Below are 21466 nucleotides of genomic sequence, written 5' to 3'. Positions count from 1 at the left end.
ATCAGGGAGGGATTATTTATATATTGTTGTTTTTATTTTCCCCTCCTGCTACACCTCCATTGGACTCTTGTTTACTTCCCGAACATAGTGACATCACTATGTTACACTGGCGTTTCGATTGGCTAGCACTTCAACACATCATAAATGATCAAGGCTTAGGGGCGGAACATCTCTAAGCAGTTGACCAATCACAACAGAGCCGGCCAGCTAACCAATCAGAGCAGACTGGGCTCTGGTTTCAGACAGAGGGTGAAAAGAGGTGCTGCAGCACATTAGCGCATGGAGACATGTCCCAGAGGCACAACATCATTATGAACCTGAAAATGAGCAGAATAGGGTTTAAGTGACATTAATGGCATATTTTGTTAATTATAATTATTACCAATTATTTTAAGATTTCAGAGATTCTTGTTGAGATTAATATTTGTTATTTTTAACTACCTTCTCTACATCATTATAAAGCTGATGTTTTTATAACAAATGTTAAATGATTGTTGCTTTAATCCAACACCAGTGAAACTGAAGCTGTTGCAGAAAAGTACATGTTGTCTTCAGTGACTGAAACGGTTTCTATATTTAAAAAGTTGAACAGAAAAGTTTTTATTCATGATAGCAAAAAAATATGTTTATATTTTCATTTGAAAAGCAAAGTAGAGTTTTTTCTTTACAACAGCGCTCTTCTGTGGTACAAAACTGAAATGACATCTCAAACAGGAAACAGAATAAACAGAAGCAATGTGATGCATTCAGGGAGCAGAATATAGATCGGGATAAATGACCTTTCAGGCGGTCCGGTTACTGTTTTTTTCCCTTTTTGTGTTCATGTTATATACAAGCTGCTAAAATCTGCTCTCTGTCTATGGGACTTCTGAATGCAGCGTGGAAGAAGTCCTTTCTGCAGGCGAGCAAACGTCTGAATTTACCCAGAATGTATCAGGAGAAATGTCGGGGTCAGAATACAAGATATCAGTCACGGGGCGTTCATGGGACAGCTGCACATGTATGACGAGGAAAAGTCCTGCAGGTTCTGTAGTGTATGGGGGGGGGGGGGGGCTCACGCTGTGTCCACACCAAACCAGATTACACTGCTTTCTGGTTCATAATGACTATTTTCTTAAACTAATCAATGAATCTTGTTTTTGTTTGCTTTTATGAAATGTTTGTTATTGTATACTTTATTTGGGTTCTTGAAAAGTGCTTTATAAATTAAATGTTTTTTCCCCGATCAACGTCAATGCAATGCGTCTCCCTATTCGATGCGTGACGTTAAATTAGAAATAAAGGAAAGATTATTGTCATTGTTAAATGCGGTGGAGTTTATATCATTTTAGAGATGCACATTATACATAGAAATATATTTAAGGGATGCCAGGGTGAGGAACATTGGCCACCGGATAACTTACAGTAGACATTTAGCAAGAAAAATATATATTTTTTACCTTGCACGTCCTCCACACAAGAAAATACTAACATTTGACTGACTTTATCAGCTTCTCTTTTAGCATTTGGTTAAACCTAGACATGGTCTTGTCAGTAAACTCTCCCTGATTTTCTCTTTACTGTAGCCCTGACGCTTTACAAAGTTCAGTGTTTTGGTTATTCACGTGGGCCTTGAACTCCTCAGCGATTATTCACCAAATGGGTTTTATTCCTGAGTAATGTAATTGCTGTTTGTCCATGAAACACCGGGTAAATACTTCGGCACGCCTAATATCTCTATGTATAAACAATAACATCGCTGCCGTATTTAGAGGTTATTTTAGGCAGCTAACGTGTTAGCATAGCCACGATCAAACTCCATTGAGAAAGACAAGCATTTCAAAAGCAGTTTGGTCCTGCATTGAGTCAGATTCTTTACAAATAGCCATCATGATGGAGTAACTCAGGAAAGCAAGTTAGCGGAAATGATGCAATGGTTGGTGTGAACACAGAGAGGACGAGGTGTCTGCAGGTTGGGTCAGGTGATGGGTGGGGCATCAGGCAATGGTGGGCAGGGCTTCAGACAGAAGTGGGCGGGGCTTCAGGCGGCAGACAGGCAGGCCTGCCGGACGCTCTGCGCCCAGGTGTTCAGCAGCTCCGTCACAGAGTGTTTGTCGGGGAGCTGCAGCAGTTTGGACGTCATGTTTCTGTGCACCGTCTTCAGGAAGTTGTTGGCGTCTGGAGGAGCAAAGGGTCATGTGATCAACAACATGTATCTGTTAGTCAAGTAGGGTCATGTGATCAACAACATGTCAAGTAGATCATGATCAGCATCTCAGTTTATAGAGAGATCTGAAGACGAAGAAATACACGTAAAATGACGGCATAAACATATATAATCATATATTTTGATGATAATGATAATAATGATCAGAATATTATAATGAATGAGAATTAAGGTTTAATGTTGCTCAACCAGCAAGCTGTTGTTCCAATTTAAAATATTTGCTTTGATAATATTAGCTTTCCTTCAAACAACTGAATTTATTCAACCCACAAAAACATCCCTTTATGATCATGATAATGTTCTAATTAACTTTCTCCTTATTCTAATTTGAGTTTTAAGCATGAATGAATCATATAGTTCTAATTCTAACTAGCTCCCTATTATTATTATTATTATGATGTTTTGTTTTCTCTTTCCTGTAGTGTGTTATTTAGGTTTCTCTGCATGTGAATGGTGTGTTCTCCAGAGGGAGTTTACTCTCTCACCCCCCCCCACCCTGAAACGCCACCATTGGACTCCTTTGTTTACTTCCGGAACATAGTGACATCACTATGTAACACTTGTGCTTCTATTGGCTAGTGCTCCAACATATTGTACAGAGGCGGAACAGCTCTAAGGGGTTGACCAATCACAACATTAATGCTGATCTCCCAATATCATATTTCTATTAAATATATGTCAATCAGTTTTTTAAAGCTTCAAACATTCTTGATGTGAAATATTTCCATGCTAGTATTGCAGATTTTTGTCATGGCCTTGGGCTTTTCACAGCATTTAACCAAAATAACCGCTATAGCATTCATTCAGGACGAAGATGATGGTGTATTATTATTTTAGCTGGAGCAAACATGTTTTACTGTGAGCAGTTTCAGAGACTTTGTATTTAATACCTGATTAACATAAACTGCTTATTTTTCATCTTTGATTTGTCACATTGCCCCTGATTAAATAAGAGGTGCTCTCACCGTAACGGTCCCCGTCGTCGGCCCAGTATGGACTCTGGTCGGGATAATCTGCAGGAACGCTGAGCTGCAGAGGAGGAACGCTGGGAAGGTTTTTATCATCTGAGAGAACACACACACACACACACACACACACACACACACACACACACACACATCACACACACCACACACACACACACACACACACCACACACACACACACACACACACACACACACACACACACACACACACACACACACACACACACACACACACACACACACACACACACACACACACACACACACACACACACACACACACACACACACACACACACACACACACACACACACACACACACACACACACACACACACACACACACACAATTAGAAGGGCTTCCTAGCTAAATGGCTTCTCTAAAGCTTTTGCTCCAGAATACTTGCCAGCCGTGTGAACCTGGAAATGTTGTCCCCCAAAGTGTTATGTTAGAAATGTATAGTATTGGTCAGCAGCACATAGATATACACACTATAATATGTATATATGACCCAATATGTATACATGTTCATTTGAATTAATTTCTTATTCTATAGTTACTTAACTGTATATATAAAATTGTATTTGTATCTTTGATTTGATCTTGAATTGTGTGAATCTGTGTGAATCTGTGCTGTCCTGTTTGTCATTCTTACCCTGTTGCTGTTAAACTACTGAATTTAGTATTAGTATTCGTTGTATTAGTCCCGAGGGGAAAATGGGTTGCAGCACATCACAAAGGCATTTAAAAAGATAAGACAATACGTCACTGACAACAACATAGACCCAGATTCAAACAAACAGACATAAGAAAACCAGATATCAGCAGACATGACAAGGGCCCTCATTTTGCTTTGCTTTCTTTCTTTCTTTTTGGCTTCGTTTTTGTTTTGTTTGTCTACCATCCCTCCCAAATGTAAAGCGTCTTTGGGTTCAAAAGCGCTATAGAAATAAAATGTATTATTATTATTATTTGCGAAATAGAGGGGACAGGGCCAGACCAGCTGGGTAAACAGGGCGTCCTAGCCATCGTTTGTTCAGGAGTTTGATGGCTTGTGAGACGAAAGACAGCCGAGATCTGTTCTTTTTGAACAGAGGGGGACGATATCTCCGCCCGGATGGCAACAGTTCAAAGTAAGAGGCAAGAGGGTGCCTCAGGTCACTCACAATATTGTGTGCCAGTTTTAAAACTCTGTCCTTGTATAAGCATTCTATATTAGCAAATGAGATTCCTGTCAATTTACTGGACAATGTTATGGCCCTCCTGACTGACTTTTTCTGTGCCTCAGTTGCGTTGCCGAACCAGCATCTGATGCCGAAGGAGAGTCACACTTTCGATAAAAGCATGATAAAACATCTTCACCATTCTGTTGCCGACATTAAAAGACAATCATTTACGTAAAAAAAACATTCTTTGTTGAGACTTAGCTTTTATTTTCTCAGTCCAAACATCCCATCTGAGCTTGTGGTCAAGCACGACACCAAGATACTTGTACTCAGTGACACATTGAATGGGCTCGCTATTTAAAAGAGTAGGGTTGGGCGATTGTGCTATTCTAAAATCAATCTTTGTTTTTGAGGTGTTTAGAAGCAGGTTTGACTTCTCACACCAGTTAATAAAGAAGTCAAGGACAGGCCCATGCTCCTCTTCCTCATCAAAGAGGAGGCTGACCAGGGCCGTATCATCTGCATACTTAATAAAGTGCCTATTGGGAAAAGTGCTGATGCAGCAGTTGGTGTATAAAATAAATAAAAGAGAGGATAAGACACATCCCTGGGGTGAGCCTATCCAGGTAGTTATTGTGTCAGAAAGTGCCATGCCTATTTTGACCTGCTGAGTTCTACAGCTGAGGAAGTCAACGATCCAGGAGATCAGACCAGGTTCAAGTGAGAATTCTTCCGTTAAAATATTTGCTAAAATACTTGGCTTGATGGTGTTAAAAGCCGATGAGGAGTCGGCAAATAGAATCTTTACATGGGCTTTTGGCATCTCGTCCCTACGGGGATGAATAAAGGTCCATCTTATTTTATCTTATTGAAACTGCCGGATGCTAACTTGCATATGTTGGGCAATTTGCACTATTAGCATTAGTTGCAACAATTAGCATAAGCAGACAATAGCTACAAAATGGCTTGGCTGATTTGGACAGTTTTGGTGTGGTTTTGTATGTATATTCAGGATGTTGTATCCATTACTGATATTTATAGGATCAAAAATGCAGTTTTGAGTCCCCTAGAAGTTAGAAATCAGCACACTCATTTCTTAGCTATTGTCTTCATATGCTAACTAATGCTACTTATGCCAATTGTGCAAATTGCCCAACATATGCAAGTTAGCATCCGGCAATTTCTATGAGCCGGGGACCCTATACATTTCTCTCAGTAAACTTTGGGGCACTCAACATTTGCTGGCAGACAGACTACTGACCCAGTTTGCAGACGAGGTGCACGGTGCCGTTGTTGCTGCAGAAGGCGGGATCCAGGTTGACGAGGAACTTGACGTCGAGCCGGGCCACCTCCCCCTGCAGGATGTTGGGGATGGTCTGCCGCTCGTCCTCCTCGTGCTTCCTCTTCCTGCCTGTCACGTTGGGACCCCTGAGGACCAGAAACACAACCTTCCTTTACTTTCACTTTTTATGCAACTCTTAAATCTTTCTTCAACCCTGTCTTTTTATGCGCTGTCAATCGATCAAACTTTAATCGTGTTGATAACAAAATAATAAGTTATTTACAAAGGTCCATTTTATGTACTTCTACTCACTACAATTCAGAGTTAAAAGGTGTACTTTTACTCCACTACATGTATTTATACCTTTAGTTACTTTACAGATCTGGATGAATGATGTGAAATATAATCAAGTGTTGAATCAGACTTTAGTTCCACCTGGAGTAAATCCACAAGCTACCCTGCAGTATACAAAGTCATTCAAACTAGCTGCACCTTCACCAGCTTTGAGAACACTTTCATGATCAATCATTATAAAACACATCATATATATTATTCTGACATGGACCAATCTGCACAACGACTACTTTTCATTTTGCTACTTTTGATGCTAATACTTTTGTACTTTTACTTGTAGCAGAGTATTCCTACTCTCTGGTACTTCTACTTTTACTCAAGTACAAGATCTGAGTACTTCTCCCCCCTCTGGTGATTTATCATGATTAATACCTTGATTCACAATCACATTGGTGCATACATCTAGAATTAGAGAGTAGATTGGTTAAAAGATAATTATTCTATTTATTTAATAATTGATAACTTGTTTTTTAAGCAGAAACAAATTAAAATAAATCATACTTCCGTTTCTGTTTTCTATTATTTGTATTTTTAGACATTTGAATGAGTCACTTTTTCAACTTTCGGACATTTCTAATTCTATATATTTTGTATTCAGTTAAACTTTTATATATGTCTTGTATTAAAATTCAAATATGCCAATCGTCTAATTAATCATTAGTATACTGAATATAATGACTGTGGGTAAAGGCAAAAAGCAGAACAGTCTGAGTTTAGAAAATGACATGTAAACAGCTTTTAAAACCAGGACAAAAATGCACATTTGTAATGTGAGGATATCCAAAATCCTCACATGGTGTCTAGTCTCTTTTCACAATATTAATATTATATCTAAATATAGCCCAGCACTAGTATGTGTATCTGACCTGAACTTGAATGTACTGCAGAGTGGGGGGGAAACATACGTGATGGGGGGGCCGTGGATGGCGGTCATGGCGGGGGCGAAGGTTCGGTACAGCGAGTGGTTGAAGACCGGCGAGCGGATGTTGGCCATGACGGCGTCCAGCAGCGGCTGACACAGGTACTGCTGCTTGGTGGGCACCGGGGGGGGTGGGGGGGTTGGCTGAAACGACAAGCACACACTGAGACTGCAGCCACAATACATCCACAAAACGTTCAAGGTACCAGGGTGGATTAACAAACAGTTAGTAACAGAGCGTAGTGCAGGGGCATCCAAACTACGGCCCGTTGTTGAGCACATTCCAAACATATAATGGAATATGGCCAACAACTGAAAAATAACAATACATATATATATATATATATATATATATATATATATATATATATATATATATATATATATATATATATATATATATATATATATAGTACTCATGTGTTAAAGGCGGTAAGTTTGAGAAACCGGCTCGAGATACACTTGTTATATTCCATGGAATGCTCTTAACGTCCCGATAGCAATGAATATCTGAAGTGCTTTGACAAAAAATCCATAAAACATGTCCTCAGTGGAAGCCGTGGTTCTGTAAAAAGCACGACCAATCATTTTAGCCGGCCCGGCTATATATCATAAACGTGCAACGACGTGTCGACTAATCACCTTAATTGACTGGTCAACTAGATACATCTTGAGTTGAGGGCAGCCCTATTAAACACAATAACTATAATTATTTATCAACATTCTCAGTGTTTTACAGGCTCACAGAATCCACCTGCTCTATTATTTGCTTTAACCACTTTACCCATATTAAATCATTAAAAAATGTACCCGGCCATTTAGTCCACAATAATTATACTTATTCCTAAAAATTCTCATTTTGAAAATAATTAGGGAAAGCAGGGAAAATCAATATATGCAAATGGGAACATTTCAACGGTTGATAAGATGCCAGGGTGCATTAAAAAAACATGAACATAGTGTAATGAGGCTGAGAACATTAGGCTGAAGAAGAGCATCACTATAACCCTGAAATATCTGGCATAAAAAAAGAAATGTGACTGATTCTCAAACGCCTGCTTTAAATACTCATACGCCTAGGTAAATACTTGTCTTGCTATTTTGGATCCACATTAGTTACCGCGGTATCATCTATTCTTGCTGGGGTCTATATTTAACTATGGCGGCCGACAGGTGCAAACATGCTACAACGACCCTAAACACTTTCATTAGGAGAAACACTTCCAGAACAAATGAGGAAGCATCTTCACCAACTTGACGGAACATGCGTATCGTTTACTAAAAGCGCTGCATGAACGAAACGCTGCAAATACAAAATGAAGCAGCAAGAAGCTCAAAACACAACGCAAACCAGGGGACAACTTTATAATCCCTGAAACACCAACAAGCGCTCCGGTCCCAGCGTCACACGTTAGTGTTTTTGGACGTTAGTGTTTTTGGACGTTAGTGTTTTTACATTGTTTTAAAACTGCAGGGCGTTTCTCCTCATGGAAGTGTTTTGGGCATTTGCACCCTTCGGCTACAACACATTCAAACTCCACATTCTTGACAATATTTATAATATACATATTATATTCAATATGGTTACACAATATGTGTGAGGGCACCGCACCCCCCCCCCCGTCAGTAAAGTGTTCAAATCTGGATCAGTCTGTATCAGATCCGTTGCAGCCCCTTTTTTAGAGATTTGGGTATGGAGGAAAAGAGAGAGGGTTGTGTTTTCTGACACTTGGTGAGTTCCCTGACACACCGGGGACACATATTCATGTATACAAGACGTACAAAAGTGCATTTTGCATGATAGGTCCCCTTTAAACAGTTGGCTTTAGATTTGCTATGCTACAACTCTTTTGAGCTACCGATCTTCTCCGTGATCAATACATTTGAGTATAAAATTAAAGTGTCATAACTAGGGATGGGTATCGTTTGAAATTTATCGATTCCGATTTCGATTCCGGTTCTGCTTATCGATTCCGGTTCTTATCGATTCCCCGTTTCGATTCCAAAATTGTAAAATAAAGAGGTCAAACGTTTAGATAACAAAAATATATTTATTCTTAAAAGCTTTAACTGAAATTGTTACTCAAAAATATACATGCAATACAAATGTATTGCACAATAGCTGTGCTTTATTTTAACTGAGCTATGCCTGTGGCAAGCTATTAACAGGCATTACACTTTGCCTTTTCTTTTTCTTTTTTAGTGTAGTGGAGCCTCACTTCAGAGTGTTTACCGCGACCTATCTTTGGTGTTATGAAGTGACTGAGCTGGTGAAATGTCTACGGGAGGGCGGGGGAGCATCGCTGCGGGGCAACTGTGGACCTCTGTCGCCTGTCAGCGCAATTTATATGATGCCGTTTAAAAAAATGAAGGGCGGTGCCGGCCGTCAGCGTACCGAGCCGGCCGTCAACGGCCCGCTGACGACCGGCCGTTCTGTGATTCTCCAAGTCCGCCCTGTATTCCACCGGGTCACCGCAGCACCGCGGTGCAGACGGACCCGCTGGAATACAGGGTCTACCGCGTTTAGGAACCGTTAAGCAGAACCGAAATTGTGTATTTTGTATGGGTACCCGGTACCCGGCATTTTCTTATCGGTTCTCATCTGGAACCGAGTTTCGGTTCCCAACCCTAGTCATAACCCTGTCTGTTAATTAGCTTATTATGTAGCTTTCAAACCATGTTACGCAGATTTGAATTGTTAATACAAAAGCACAGATAGTGCACAGGTCCTTTTAGGTGGAGACGATAAGAAGTGAAGATAAATCATCCTTCTTCTAAATATGAATGGGCAGGTAATTATTGTTAATGTTAAGTAGGGTTGGGTACCGAGAACCGGAACCGGTTCCAACATTTGGATTCCAACGGCATCATTTAGAAATGTGAATTTCGGTTCCGCTTTTCGATTCCTGAGGAAATGTTTCTCGCCGCTCTCCGTAGCCGACTGTATGACTGCGGCGGGGCGGGAAATGTAGTTTTGTACCTACACTTCCTACAGCGTAACCTGAGACCAGGGCCGCCCCGTCGCACTGGCGTTATAGATGTTCGCCAACGGTCAAAATGTTTTGACCGTTGGCGCTCATCCTAATTTTCGGCCTTGATGCAACAACATTCATAATTAAGTAAATGTAACACCCTTTTCACCCCGGTTACACTTTTCATTTGCCCTGTACGATGGGCGCTGTAAGTGATGAAAATGGGGGATGTTGGCTTATCAGGCGCCCGCAGCTCACAGCCAAAGTGCGAGTGAGCGAGGGAGAAAGGGAGGGTGCACTGGAACCGGCGCTGTTGTTATTAGCATCTGGTGCTAGCTGCTCTAACGGAAGAAGAAGATGTTTCTACAATGATGTGGAGGGAGAGTCCTCTCCAGTCAGACTGAGAGGCTGATACTACAGCTCAGTGAGGTAAAGAACTCTGAGTGTTTAGATAGTTCACTTTAGTCTAAGTTATCTCAGTGGGTCTCAAACGTTTTGATCACAATTTATGTAAAAACATATTTCCAAGGCACTCCTTTATAATTATTGGGATAAAACAGGTTTGAAATCATTCCAATGTGTACTATAGGACAGTAAACCAGACATATCGTTTTAAACTGGAGAGATAAAAAAATATGCATAAATAAAATAGTAAAATAAGATATGAATGAACAACAAAAATAAAATACGTTACATGTATTTGTTATTGGCTATGGGTTACTGGTTATGTTCACATACTTATTTAATTATTAAAATGTAAACCGATCTTTTTCATATGGGTGTTTAGAGTTGTACCCCCTAGATCTAGTCTCTAGTAATTCTGCTTAAAGTGCACCAGATTGAAGCATTTTACTTCAAAATGTTCAAACATTTCTTCCCGGTATGCCTGAGAGGCAGATATGCTTGTTTTTCTCAACAAGAACGTAATCGTTTTTTTTACCTTGCCCCTCAAAGAATCGGAATTGAGAACCGTTAAGAACCGGAATCGAAAAATAGAATCGGAATCGGAATCAGAATCGTGGAAATTCAAACGATACCCAACCCTAATGATAAGTGATTCAAGGTTTTCTTACCACGGCCATGTCGTTCTTCAGCTTCTCTAGAGCGATTTCACACTTCTGTAGCGTCTTCAGAGGACACCTGAAGCTCAGAGGATACACATTTTATTCACAAGAAAAACTGTGAGGTGGTGTTGTTGTTGGTGATGTCGTCGAGGATCAACTGTTACCTGGTGTTTGGATCCGTCAGGATGTTCAACAGACTCTTCATCTTACTGAGGTCCTTCTTTCTGTCTGTTAACACAACAACAAGTCATTCTTAATATCCCTCCATTTAAAATAGTATAACAGTAGACTCAGACATTCAAATGGAAACATGTTGTAAATATAGGTAAATCATTATCAATTTGTTTCTCAAATAATCTGTGTTTGTTTACTATTGTATGAAAGCCCATTTTTGCCAGCTAAGAAGAAAACAAGATGAAAACTGATATTACTTTCAGAATAACTCTAAAAACTAAAAATATATAGATTAGATGCATGAGATATTAAGTTATTTATTTGAGATACTAAGTCTTTATTTTAAAATACTATGTTACATATATATTGAAATTCTTCGTAATCATTAATTTGAGATATTAAGTCATTATTTTGAGATTTGTCATTATTCTTAAATACTGAGTCATCATTTTGAAATAAATAAGCATTATTTTCAGATACTTTGTGACTCTTAAATGTCATTCTTAAAAATTATTTCTAAGATCGTTAGTCATTAAAATTGAGATTCTTAATTAATATTTTAAATTGTTATATCATTATTTTTAAGATCCTTAGGTCATATTTGGACATTATCTTTTTGTAAATTATCCTGATAACTGGATAAGTGGAAAATGTCAAATATTATATCAGGGTTCATACACTTTTTCACCAATGATTTTCAATGACTTCTCCATGACCTTCACTTCATTTTCCATGACCCAAAAAAATGACGTGGCTAGCAAGCGCTGCCTCGCCCATATTCGAAATATCAGTAACAGTTTGCATTTAGCACGTCTTGGGTCAATGTCTTTTGATAACCACAATTGGTACTAGTGTTAATTTCGTCAGCTATTTTTTTATTTAGTCTTAGTCTTGTGTTAAATTTCCTTTTTAGTTTTAGTCATATTTAGTCACCTTCATCCTGTTTTTATTTAGTCAAGTTTTAGTCGACTAAAAGTCTGAGCATTTTAGTCTTATTTTAGTCAAAGTAAACTAATTATTTTAGTCTACTTTTTGTCAATGAAAACTGTTGAGTCTTTTTTAGTCATCAGATTATATAGAACATTTCAATCAAAACCAATAATTTGTCCTTTTAGTCAAACGTATTTCACAATAAGATTATATCTTGTCCTTATTTGATGAAAAACACAGGTTCAATGATTAAGAAAGCAGCTTTGCAGAGAGTGTCTGGTTTATGGTGTTTTTACCAGCTGTGTTATGGCCACATTGCTTCCCTTCTGATAAAACAATGCATTCGCTTTTTTTCTCCGCCTCATTGTAGCGAAAATGGGCCCAAATATCACATTGTGTCTTTCTCCCAAGCAGTGGTGGCGTTAGACTTTTTCGTTGTCAGTCATTTTGATTGACATTTCCGTCATAATCCATTATTACCGTCGAGTCTGTACACGAAAGTGTACTCACTCGCACTGACAGGGCGGGGGGTATTCTGTTAACGCGACCACTGTTCCCAAGCCCTGTTGTTGCCATTTTACTTTCTGTTAAATAAGGTTAGTTAGACCATAGAGGCTTCTCAATTCTTACATTTCCCCTCCTCGACTCCTATCCTCGAGACTTAGTCCCGCCCTCAGGAGATGCGAGCAGAGGACTCGAGGAGGGGAACCGAGGAGAGGAGAACTCCAGCCGCTCAGAGGAGAGGAGAACTCCTCTCTTCTGAGCGGTCATTTTAAAGAGACGTCCATTAATGATGACAGGAGGCACAGCAGCCCTCTGTCTGATGGACAGATGTGTTCATGACCACTTATATATTTACTTTGATTCATTGACAGTGCGGTATAATGAGACAATAACAGGCTACCGATGCGGGGACACACATACACACACACACACATATATATATATATATATAAATATATACAATTTAAAGTATGAGAGCACTCTCATAATAACGTAACACAATTAGAGACTGGATATATCCCCCCCCCTCTCTCTGGTCACTGAAATATGGAATTGAAATTACGGGCCAAAAGTTGTATTTACAAGTATTAAAAGTAAGCAGAGGACACCAAACCAACTGAGACCCATCTGTCCGCCGCATCTACGCACCGTACAACACGCACACCTACACACTGTACCACACACACACCTACACACTGTACCACACGCACCTACAGCTCCTAAAGCATAATCAGGCTACAGCCGTTGTGTATTTTATTATGTGAAGCAATAAATGGTCTTAGAAAAATATCGACTCTTTGTTTGTAGATATCTACTAAACTAAAGCAAATAAAGAGAGTAGGCCTGTTATACTGAGTGATATATTATACACACTGCTCTGCTTTCTGCACGGACCTCACAGCTGTTCTCTCTGGAAACATCGCCACGCGATGAAAGCAGTTTCTAAAATAATATCCAGGGGATGCATGCAGAGCTGTCATTGGCTGAGATAAGTCCGGCCGTGCGTCACGCCTCCACCGTTCCCGGAAATGCATCCGTGAAGGAGCCGTGGAGGAACCATCAGTGTATCCTCGGTTAGAGCTCCTCCAGAGAGCCTCCTCGACGCTCGATGCTCGGTGTGCATTTAGAGAAATGAGATGTCCTTCAAAATGGCAAGCTGAAATTCATTTCCGGGTCACTACCGGAGGACCGAGGAGTCGAGGAGGGGAAATTAGAGTATTGAGAAACCTCTCATGAGTTAGACCCGAGTCTTCCTGACAGTTCAGTGGGCCGCTGCAATTGAAATGTACCGCCGCGCGCAGCACAGACACACAGCTGCTGCCCAGCCGCAGCACCGGAAATGGAACTGCTGGGAGAAAAACTGACTATCAGAGATGTAACGTTATCTTTGATAATATTTCGTCTCCTCATTTTTCGTCAACGAAAGTAAAGAGAGATTTTGGCATAGTTTTTATTTAGTAAACTACATTTACGTCTCGTCATTTTTCGTCAACGATATTGCATGTTGATTTCGTTACAGTTATTGTTTACTGCCGTCGGTGCCGTCTTGTCATCGTCTCGTTTTAGTCATAGAAAAAAAGGTCGTTGACGAACATATTTCGTCATAGATTTAGTCAAATAAATTAACACTAATTGGTACATATCCTTTAGAAGCCATACATTGTTGAAACTGCACTTCCCTGAGATCTTGGTAGCCTTATATCAAATAGTAGCTGCTCCTACAGGCTAAAGCCACTGTACACTAGAGGGCGTGATTGTAACATTACATTACATGTTAGACGCTTTTATCGAAAGCGACTTACATACTCAATACTGTGGGCAATCCCTGACAGGAGCAATTTGTGGTGAAGTGTCTTGCCCAGGGACACAACGACATGCTGACTGTAGTGGGGTTTGAACCTGTGACCCCCTGATCCGAACACCAACGCACTAACTCACTGCGCCACACGCCTCCCTAAACATCTCTCACCAGCGAAATACTGCGACCGTTGCCATTTTACGTTTCATTACTATACGATACAGTATTTATTATCATTATAGTATTACTATTTCGGCAATTAGATAAAATATTAATTATATTTGATGCAACTTTAGTTATATATCCATGACTTTTCCAAAACTTTGGGAAAAATATTGTTTTCCATAACTTTTCCAGGGCCTGGAATTTGCATTTTGAATTTCCATGACTGTTCCAGGTTCTCAATGACTATACGAACCCTGTTATATATATATTATCCAATGAGTGAAGTGAATAAATTACTTTACTTCTTTTTTTAAAGTTTCCAACTCATCATCTGTCATTGGGTACATCATTTTTGCACTCTGAGTCCGACCTTCATTTTTGTCGATCTTGTTGATCATCCTGCGCAGCGGCTCGATGTATTTGGAGAGCTGTTTGAGTTTCTCCATGTACTGCTGGTCCTCCAGCGACGTGGCTCCCGCCGGACTCATCACTGAGCTGGGGTTACCTGTGGGGGGGGCAGGAAGATAAGGGAAGGAACAGAAAAGAGCTAAGCTGATAAAATATGGAAATGTTTTAGTCTTGAAGTTGTGTGCGTCTCAAAAGCCTGGATTTAACGCTTTGCAAGAGATTTATAAAATGTATTGAAGACAAGGAAGTTTTCTTAATGAGGGCTGGCAATGTTGTTTATTATAATTTAAAACGAGTTTGATTTATTTTTAAAATCCTGATTACGAGATAACACATTGTTGAATCTTCAAATAGCATTAATGAATATATATACATATATATATATATTGTTTTAGTGTGTTGTATTTTGTTTTCTTTTAAATCAATGAATGCTTGTTTGTAAGTGTTTGTATAGAGCAGCGGTTCCCAACCTTTTTCAACTCAGGGCCCACTTAAGAATCTAAAAAATGTTCGCGGCCCACATTCAACAATAAACAATAGGGAGGCTAAATAAAGTTCTCCGAGTACTTTTTATTTTAATTAGAAAAGGAGCTGGCCATCAGTAACAGACATTTTTATTATAGTTTATTTTATATTTATTTTATACATAGTTTAGTTGAATACTCTATTCTGTTTGGTCAATTCAGAACATGTGACACGTTGTTAATCCAATAGTACAGACCGCTGTCAAGGACTGTAAAGACCGTTGCTAAGGAGGATCAAGAAAGAGAAAGGAAAAGAGGTTCAAATAAAAAAAATCTTAATAATGAAATGTTTCCACACAAATCATAATGTTTTGCAAATGATTTGGTGGCCCACTTGCAATGCCTTTGCGGACCACTAGGGGTCCACAGGTTGGGAACCGCTGGTATAGAGCAGTGTTTCTCAAACTTTTTCATACCAAGGACCACTTAACCCATAAAAAAACACTCGCGGACCACCTAACTCCACAAATATCCAAAAACACATCGTTTTTTACAAATCGCCTGAAAATGGTACAAACAAGTGGCCACATGTGTGATGAAGGTGTTTATCTGGGCTATATCATGCAATCGAAAGTGAAACTTAAGCTCGCTCCATTGCGGAGATATTCCCGCGAGAGTGCGGAAAACTTACATTTATTTATTTATTTCAAATGTGAAATTTTACCAATATACTCACGGACCACTAGGGGGCGCTCACGGACCACCAGTGGTCCGCGGACCACACTTTGAGAAGCACTGGTATAGAGGAATGTATATTTCATAATTTTGTTACAATCACAAATACATACAGTGGGGCAAAAAAGTATTTAGTCAGCCACCAATTGTGCAAGTTCTCCCACTTAAAAAGACGAGAGAGGCCTGTAATTTTCATCCTAGGTATACCTCAACTATGAGAGACAGAATGAGAAGAAGAAAAAATCCAGAAAATCACATTGTAGGATTTTTAAAGAATTTATTTGCAAATGATAGTGGAAAATAAGTATTTGGTCAATAACAAAAGTTCATCTCAATACTTTGTTATATACCCTTTGTTGGCAATGACAGAGGTCAAACGTTTTCTGTAAGTCTTCACACACTGTTGCTGGTATTTTGGCCCATTCCTCCATGCAGATCTCCTCTAGAGCAGCGATGTTTTTGGGCTGTCGCTGGGCAACACGGACTTTCAACTCCCTCCAAAGATGTTCTATGGGGTTGAGATCTGGAGACTGGCTAGGCCACTCCAGGACCTTGAAATGCTTCTTACGAAGCCACTCCTTCGTTACCCGGGCGGTGTGTTTGGGATCATTGTCATGCTGAAAGACCCAGCCACGTTTCATCTTCAATGCCCTTGCTGATGGAAGGAGGTTGTCACTCAAAATCTCACGATACATGGCCCCATTCATTCTTTCCTTTACACGGATCAGTCGTCCTGGTCCCTTTGCAGAAAAACAGCCCCAAAGCATGATGTTTCCACCCCCATGGTTCACAGTAGGTATGGTGTTCTTTGGATGCAACTCAGCATTCTTTCTCCTCCAAACACGTCTAGTTGAGTTTTTACCAAAAAGTTCTATTTTGGTTTCATCTGACCATATGACATTCTCCCAATCCTCTTCTGGATCATCTAAATGCTCTCTAGCAAACTTCAGACGGGCCTGGACATGTACTGGCTTAAGCAGGGGGTCACGTCTGGCACTGCAGGATTTGAGTCCCTGGCGGCGTAGTGTGTTACTGATGGTAGCCTTTGTTACTTTGGTCCCAGCTCTCTGCAGGTCATTGACTAGGTCCCCCCGTGTGGTTCTGGGATTTTTGCTCACCGTTCTTGTGATCATTTTGACCCCACGGGGTGAGATCTTGCGTGGAGCCCCAGATCGAGGGAGATTATCAGTGGTCTTGTATGTCTTCCATTTTCTAATAATTGCTCCCACAGTTGATTTCTTCACACCAAGCTGCTTACCTATTGCAGATTCAGTCTTCCCAGCCTGGTGCAGGTCTACAATTTTGTTTCTGGTGTCCTTTGACAGCTCTTTGGTCTTGGCCATAGTGGAGTTTGGAGTGTGACTGTTTGAGGTTGTGGACAGGTGTCTTTTATACTGATAACGAGTTCAAACAGGTGCCATTAATACAGTTAACAAGTGGAGGACAGAGGAGGCTCTTAAAGAAGAAGTTACAGGTCTGTGAGAGCCAGAAATCTTGTTTGTTTGTAGGTGACCAAATACTTATTTTACCGAGGAATTTACCAATTAATTCATTAAAAATCCTACAATGTGATTTCCTGGATTCGTTCCCCCCATTCTGTCTCTCATAGTTGAAGTGTACCTAGGATGAAAATGACAGGCCTCTCTCATCTTTTTAAGTGGGAGAACTTGCACAATTGGTGGCTGACTAAATACTTTTTTGCCCCACTGTATATATACAGCATATATATATGTATATACACATACAGTATATATATGTGTGTATATAGGGATAATGATTTATTTTTGTCCAATCATGATATGATATAAATGCCTTCCTATTTTTTATTAGAAATGTTAATGTATTTTCAGTTGTTTACTGTTAGCATAAATGCTAATGCTAACTTAAATAGAATGTGATTTATGTAGCTCTTAATCGGTGCGTCTGTGTTTGTTTAAGTACCTGGAGTATTTAGGGGCCCAGGTGAGGGGACTCCGTAGTTCTGGGGGGTCCGGGCGTTGGCGGGGCTCTGTGAGGGCTGAGGGGACGGGCTGGGCTGGAACCCCCCCGGCGACGGTGTGGGGCCGGAGCTGCAGACAGGAAGCAGTTTAAAACCCGCGTCACAGACGGACAAAAAGATGCTTTGATGCCAAAACGTTTTTTTTTCACTTTCGGGGAGTCAAATCAATAAACCAATGTTATTCCTGATCATTGCTACAACACATTTATTTATTTTCTGAGTTTTAACCCAGGCGTTTGTTTGAGTGTTGGACCAAAACTTTAGACTCTTCATTTGTTCTTTAGGTTTTTCTTTTCATTTTGTTCTTCGGATAGTTTTTTTTAACCCAGGATAACAAATATTTTGCTAAATATTTGTTATTAAATAAAATAAAACAATACTGTAAGAATTATAGAATGCTTAAAAATAAACACTTTTAAATAAAAAAAGAAACTGTGTGTAGCACGTGAAACTAGGATACTTTACAGTGGTTGTTTGTTTACATAATGCTGTTATTTCCTGTAGGCCTATATTAAATACTAGATTGAATATGTTTTCGCAGTTTGTGATAAGTCAATAATTAGCACCAACATTGAATTTGATACATTTTCATTTTCTGTGCAAGACACCGAGAAAATAGCATGTCTTTTTTGTAATAGAGCGAACATGAGAAAATGTCTCCATCTGGCTGAAAATAGTATAAAGTTGCATCTTAAAGCCAGGGCTTTAGATGCAAAGCGCAGGACCTTTTTCAAGGTCTCCCTTGAAAAAGAGATCTATGATCTCAATGGGACCAATCTCGTTAAATAAAGGTTTGAAATTAAATGAAATGAAAAAAGCCTGATATAATAAATAAAACTGGATTTTATACATTTTGGCATTTTTGACTGAGTGTAGTTTGGATTAACTATTAAATATACACTTAATATAGGAGCTGATGTATACTTACTTAATGAAGGACAAATGCATGTACACAAACAGAATTATTAAACATTTTAAGATGTCCTTAGTGAGGCATAAGGGTTTATTACTGTCATAATTATTATTTATGTTGTTACTATAATTATGATACAGCTAGTAGTACCTGGCTGAGTTAGGCTGTGAGCTGGGGGGCTGAGGTGACGGCTGGGGAGGGGGGGGGCATCGACTGTGGCGTCTGCACCTGCACAGGTGAGGGCGATGACATCATCGAGTGCTGCTGTACCTGAGGGAAGTGACAAAAGGATAAGGCCAATTCAGTATTACATTCAAATTGAATAACTTTAAGACCTTTTACTCCTCCAGGGGGCCGGACACATTCGCTTCAAAGGGCCCTTTTAGGCTTGTGGTTGCTCCCTTTCCTGTAGAGAGTTTAGATTAAAACCTCTTAGTTTAGAGTTATGTCTCTGGCATAACTTCCCTCTTTATATGTTAACCTACAGTGGCCTTATTATGTGTGCAAAGGCTTGGATTTTTAAAAAAAAGCAACCTAAAAATATAGTAATAGGTGTTTTGTTTTTTTAAAAGGAAACAAAAATAATTTCAGTGTTTTGTTTTCTTAAAGTTTGGAGGGCTTTTGTTCACGCAGATTTCAGACTTTATAACCTCAGAGAATACTTAGTTTTTTGTAAATTTGCCACTTAAATCTCACAATATTGGGATTATTTTTTCCCTCTATAATAAAATACTTTAATCTGTTTATATGACACCATACTGTTTTGTGCTGAATCTTTTCATAAGAATACACGTCCCTAGCAGTAGACAGAGGCACATGGGGGAGGGGCAGAGGTCAGAGTGCGGATAAATACCTGCTGTGTCATAGGCTGTCCTCCCACAGCGGCAGCAGCAGCGGCGGCAGCTGCGGCAGCTGCAGCCGCGGCGGCAGCTGCAGCGTTTGGAGGCGGGATAGAGGGATTCAGGGCTCGAGGCATCCGGGCTGGAATCATCCCTGGACGAACCAACTTCAGAGGACAGGTGAGCATACAGACACACGTTAGCCCCTATCCTCCACTCTAACCCTGATGCCTTATGGTGCGTTTGGACATGAACCAAAGCCATTAGGCCCTTTCACATCGGAGTACTTTTCCCGTACTTTTCCCAGAAATAGTTCCGATAGTTCCTGGGGTGTTGCGTTCACACCAAAAATATATTTTTTTAGCATTAGCCCAGCACCAACGGAGAGAGACTAACTTATGGCAACACAAAATACAGCGTGGGATCGGTGGAATGATGAGGAGGTGTCGGCGCTTCTGGCGAGTTACCCGGGGGGTTCCGGGACTTCGGGTGGCAGTAAACGCCGTGAAGTTGTTAGGTTAAGTTGTTAAGTTGTAAACCCAAAACAGAAGAAGAAGTGACGTCAGCGGCTTCATTTGCCTAATCCTCCCCCTCAGGGATTTATTCCAGTGTGAACGCGATTTACTAGATAGTTCTGGGAAATAAAAGTTCCAGGAACTATTCCTGGGAAAAGTACTTGGTGTGAAAGCGCCTAATATACATACATACCAGGGTTTCCGATAATTACCGGTTTTTAGCTGGTAACATTTATTTAAAAAACTGTAAATTCAAAACCTGCCGGTCAAAATGTCCGGTAATAATTAGGGATGCTCCGATAGCACGGCGATCATTATCGGCCGATATTCACTCTTAATAGTTTGATCGGGGCTCTCTATAAAAGCCGATCAGGAGAGCTGGATCTGATCGATATGGACATAAACGCGAGGGAAGTGTAACCGGACACGAAAATGAATCTGAACTTTTCGATCTTTTACGATTATAAACTGAAGCAAAATAAAAATGAGCCTCATTAACTGATGGGTAAGTACCTGGAGTATTCAGCAGAGTTCCCGTTAGCCGGTAATTACCGGACTATGACCGGTAAAATATGCTGAAGAAATCTAAATCCCTCCGGTCAAAGTGTCCAGTCAAAAATAATTTCCGCTTAGCGCAATACCGCTTCAGTTGCGCCACTTATGTGACAGACAAAAGAGTATGTGACAGACAAGAATAGTCAATTCTAATGTCTAACACTTAATGTGGAGAAAGAGATGTCCTGGATGGGTTGATTGTGCGTTGATCTGTTGGTAATGCCTCGGGGTTCCGGTGGGCATGTAAACAAATGCATAATGCTGCGCTATACTTTGTGGCCTCACCCGGTTGCATAGCGACACTTATTGTTTAGGTGTCTTTTAATAAGCAGGTAGTCATATCATTAGCTAGAACTAGCTGGATCTGATCGATATGGACATAAACGCGAGTGAAGTCTAATCTGACGGGAGAGAGAGATCAGCTGCTGCTGACGAGTCGACACGCAGCTCTGCATGATCACATGCAGCGATGAGCGGACAAAACACACACTTCAGGTTAGAATATCACACGTAG

At 40.1% G+C, this 21466-nt stretch overlaps 1 protein-coding gene across 1 annotated transcript in view; it reads right to left on the bottom strand.

Annotated features, from left to right (window-relative positions):
- Positions 1 to 575: 575 nt before the first annotated feature.
- Positions 576 to 21466, bottom strand: part of LOC117558027 (mediator of RNA polymerase II transcription subunit 15-like) — a 41016-nt gene continuing 20125 nt past the window's right edge. Inside the window, 11 exon segments of the mRNA XM_034233986.1 lie at positions 576 to 2157; positions 3172 to 3270; positions 5624 to 5790; positions 6904 to 7061; positions 10963 to 11029; positions 11118 to 11181; positions 14895 to 15029; positions 18073 to 18200; positions 19194 to 19270; positions 19272 to 19313; positions 19897 to 20049. Of these exon segments, the coding sequence (XP_034089877.1) occupies positions 2021 to 2157; positions 3172 to 3270; positions 5624 to 5790; positions 6904 to 7061; positions 10963 to 11029; positions 11118 to 11181; positions 14895 to 15029; positions 18073 to 18200; positions 19194 to 19270; positions 19272 to 19313; positions 19897 to 20049 (1227 nt within the window). The 3' untranslated portion in view covers positions 576 to 2020.

This window comes from Gymnodraco acuticeps, unplaced genomic scaffold (genome assembly GCF_902827175.1).
Source record: "Gymnodraco acuticeps unplaced genomic scaffold, fGymAcu1.1, whole genome shotgun sequence".
NCBI classification, from domain to species: domain Eukaryota; kingdom Metazoa; phylum Chordata; class Actinopteri; order Perciformes; family Bathydraconidae; genus Gymnodraco; species Gymnodraco acuticeps.
This window is presented reverse-complemented; position numbering and strand designations above follow the sequence as displayed.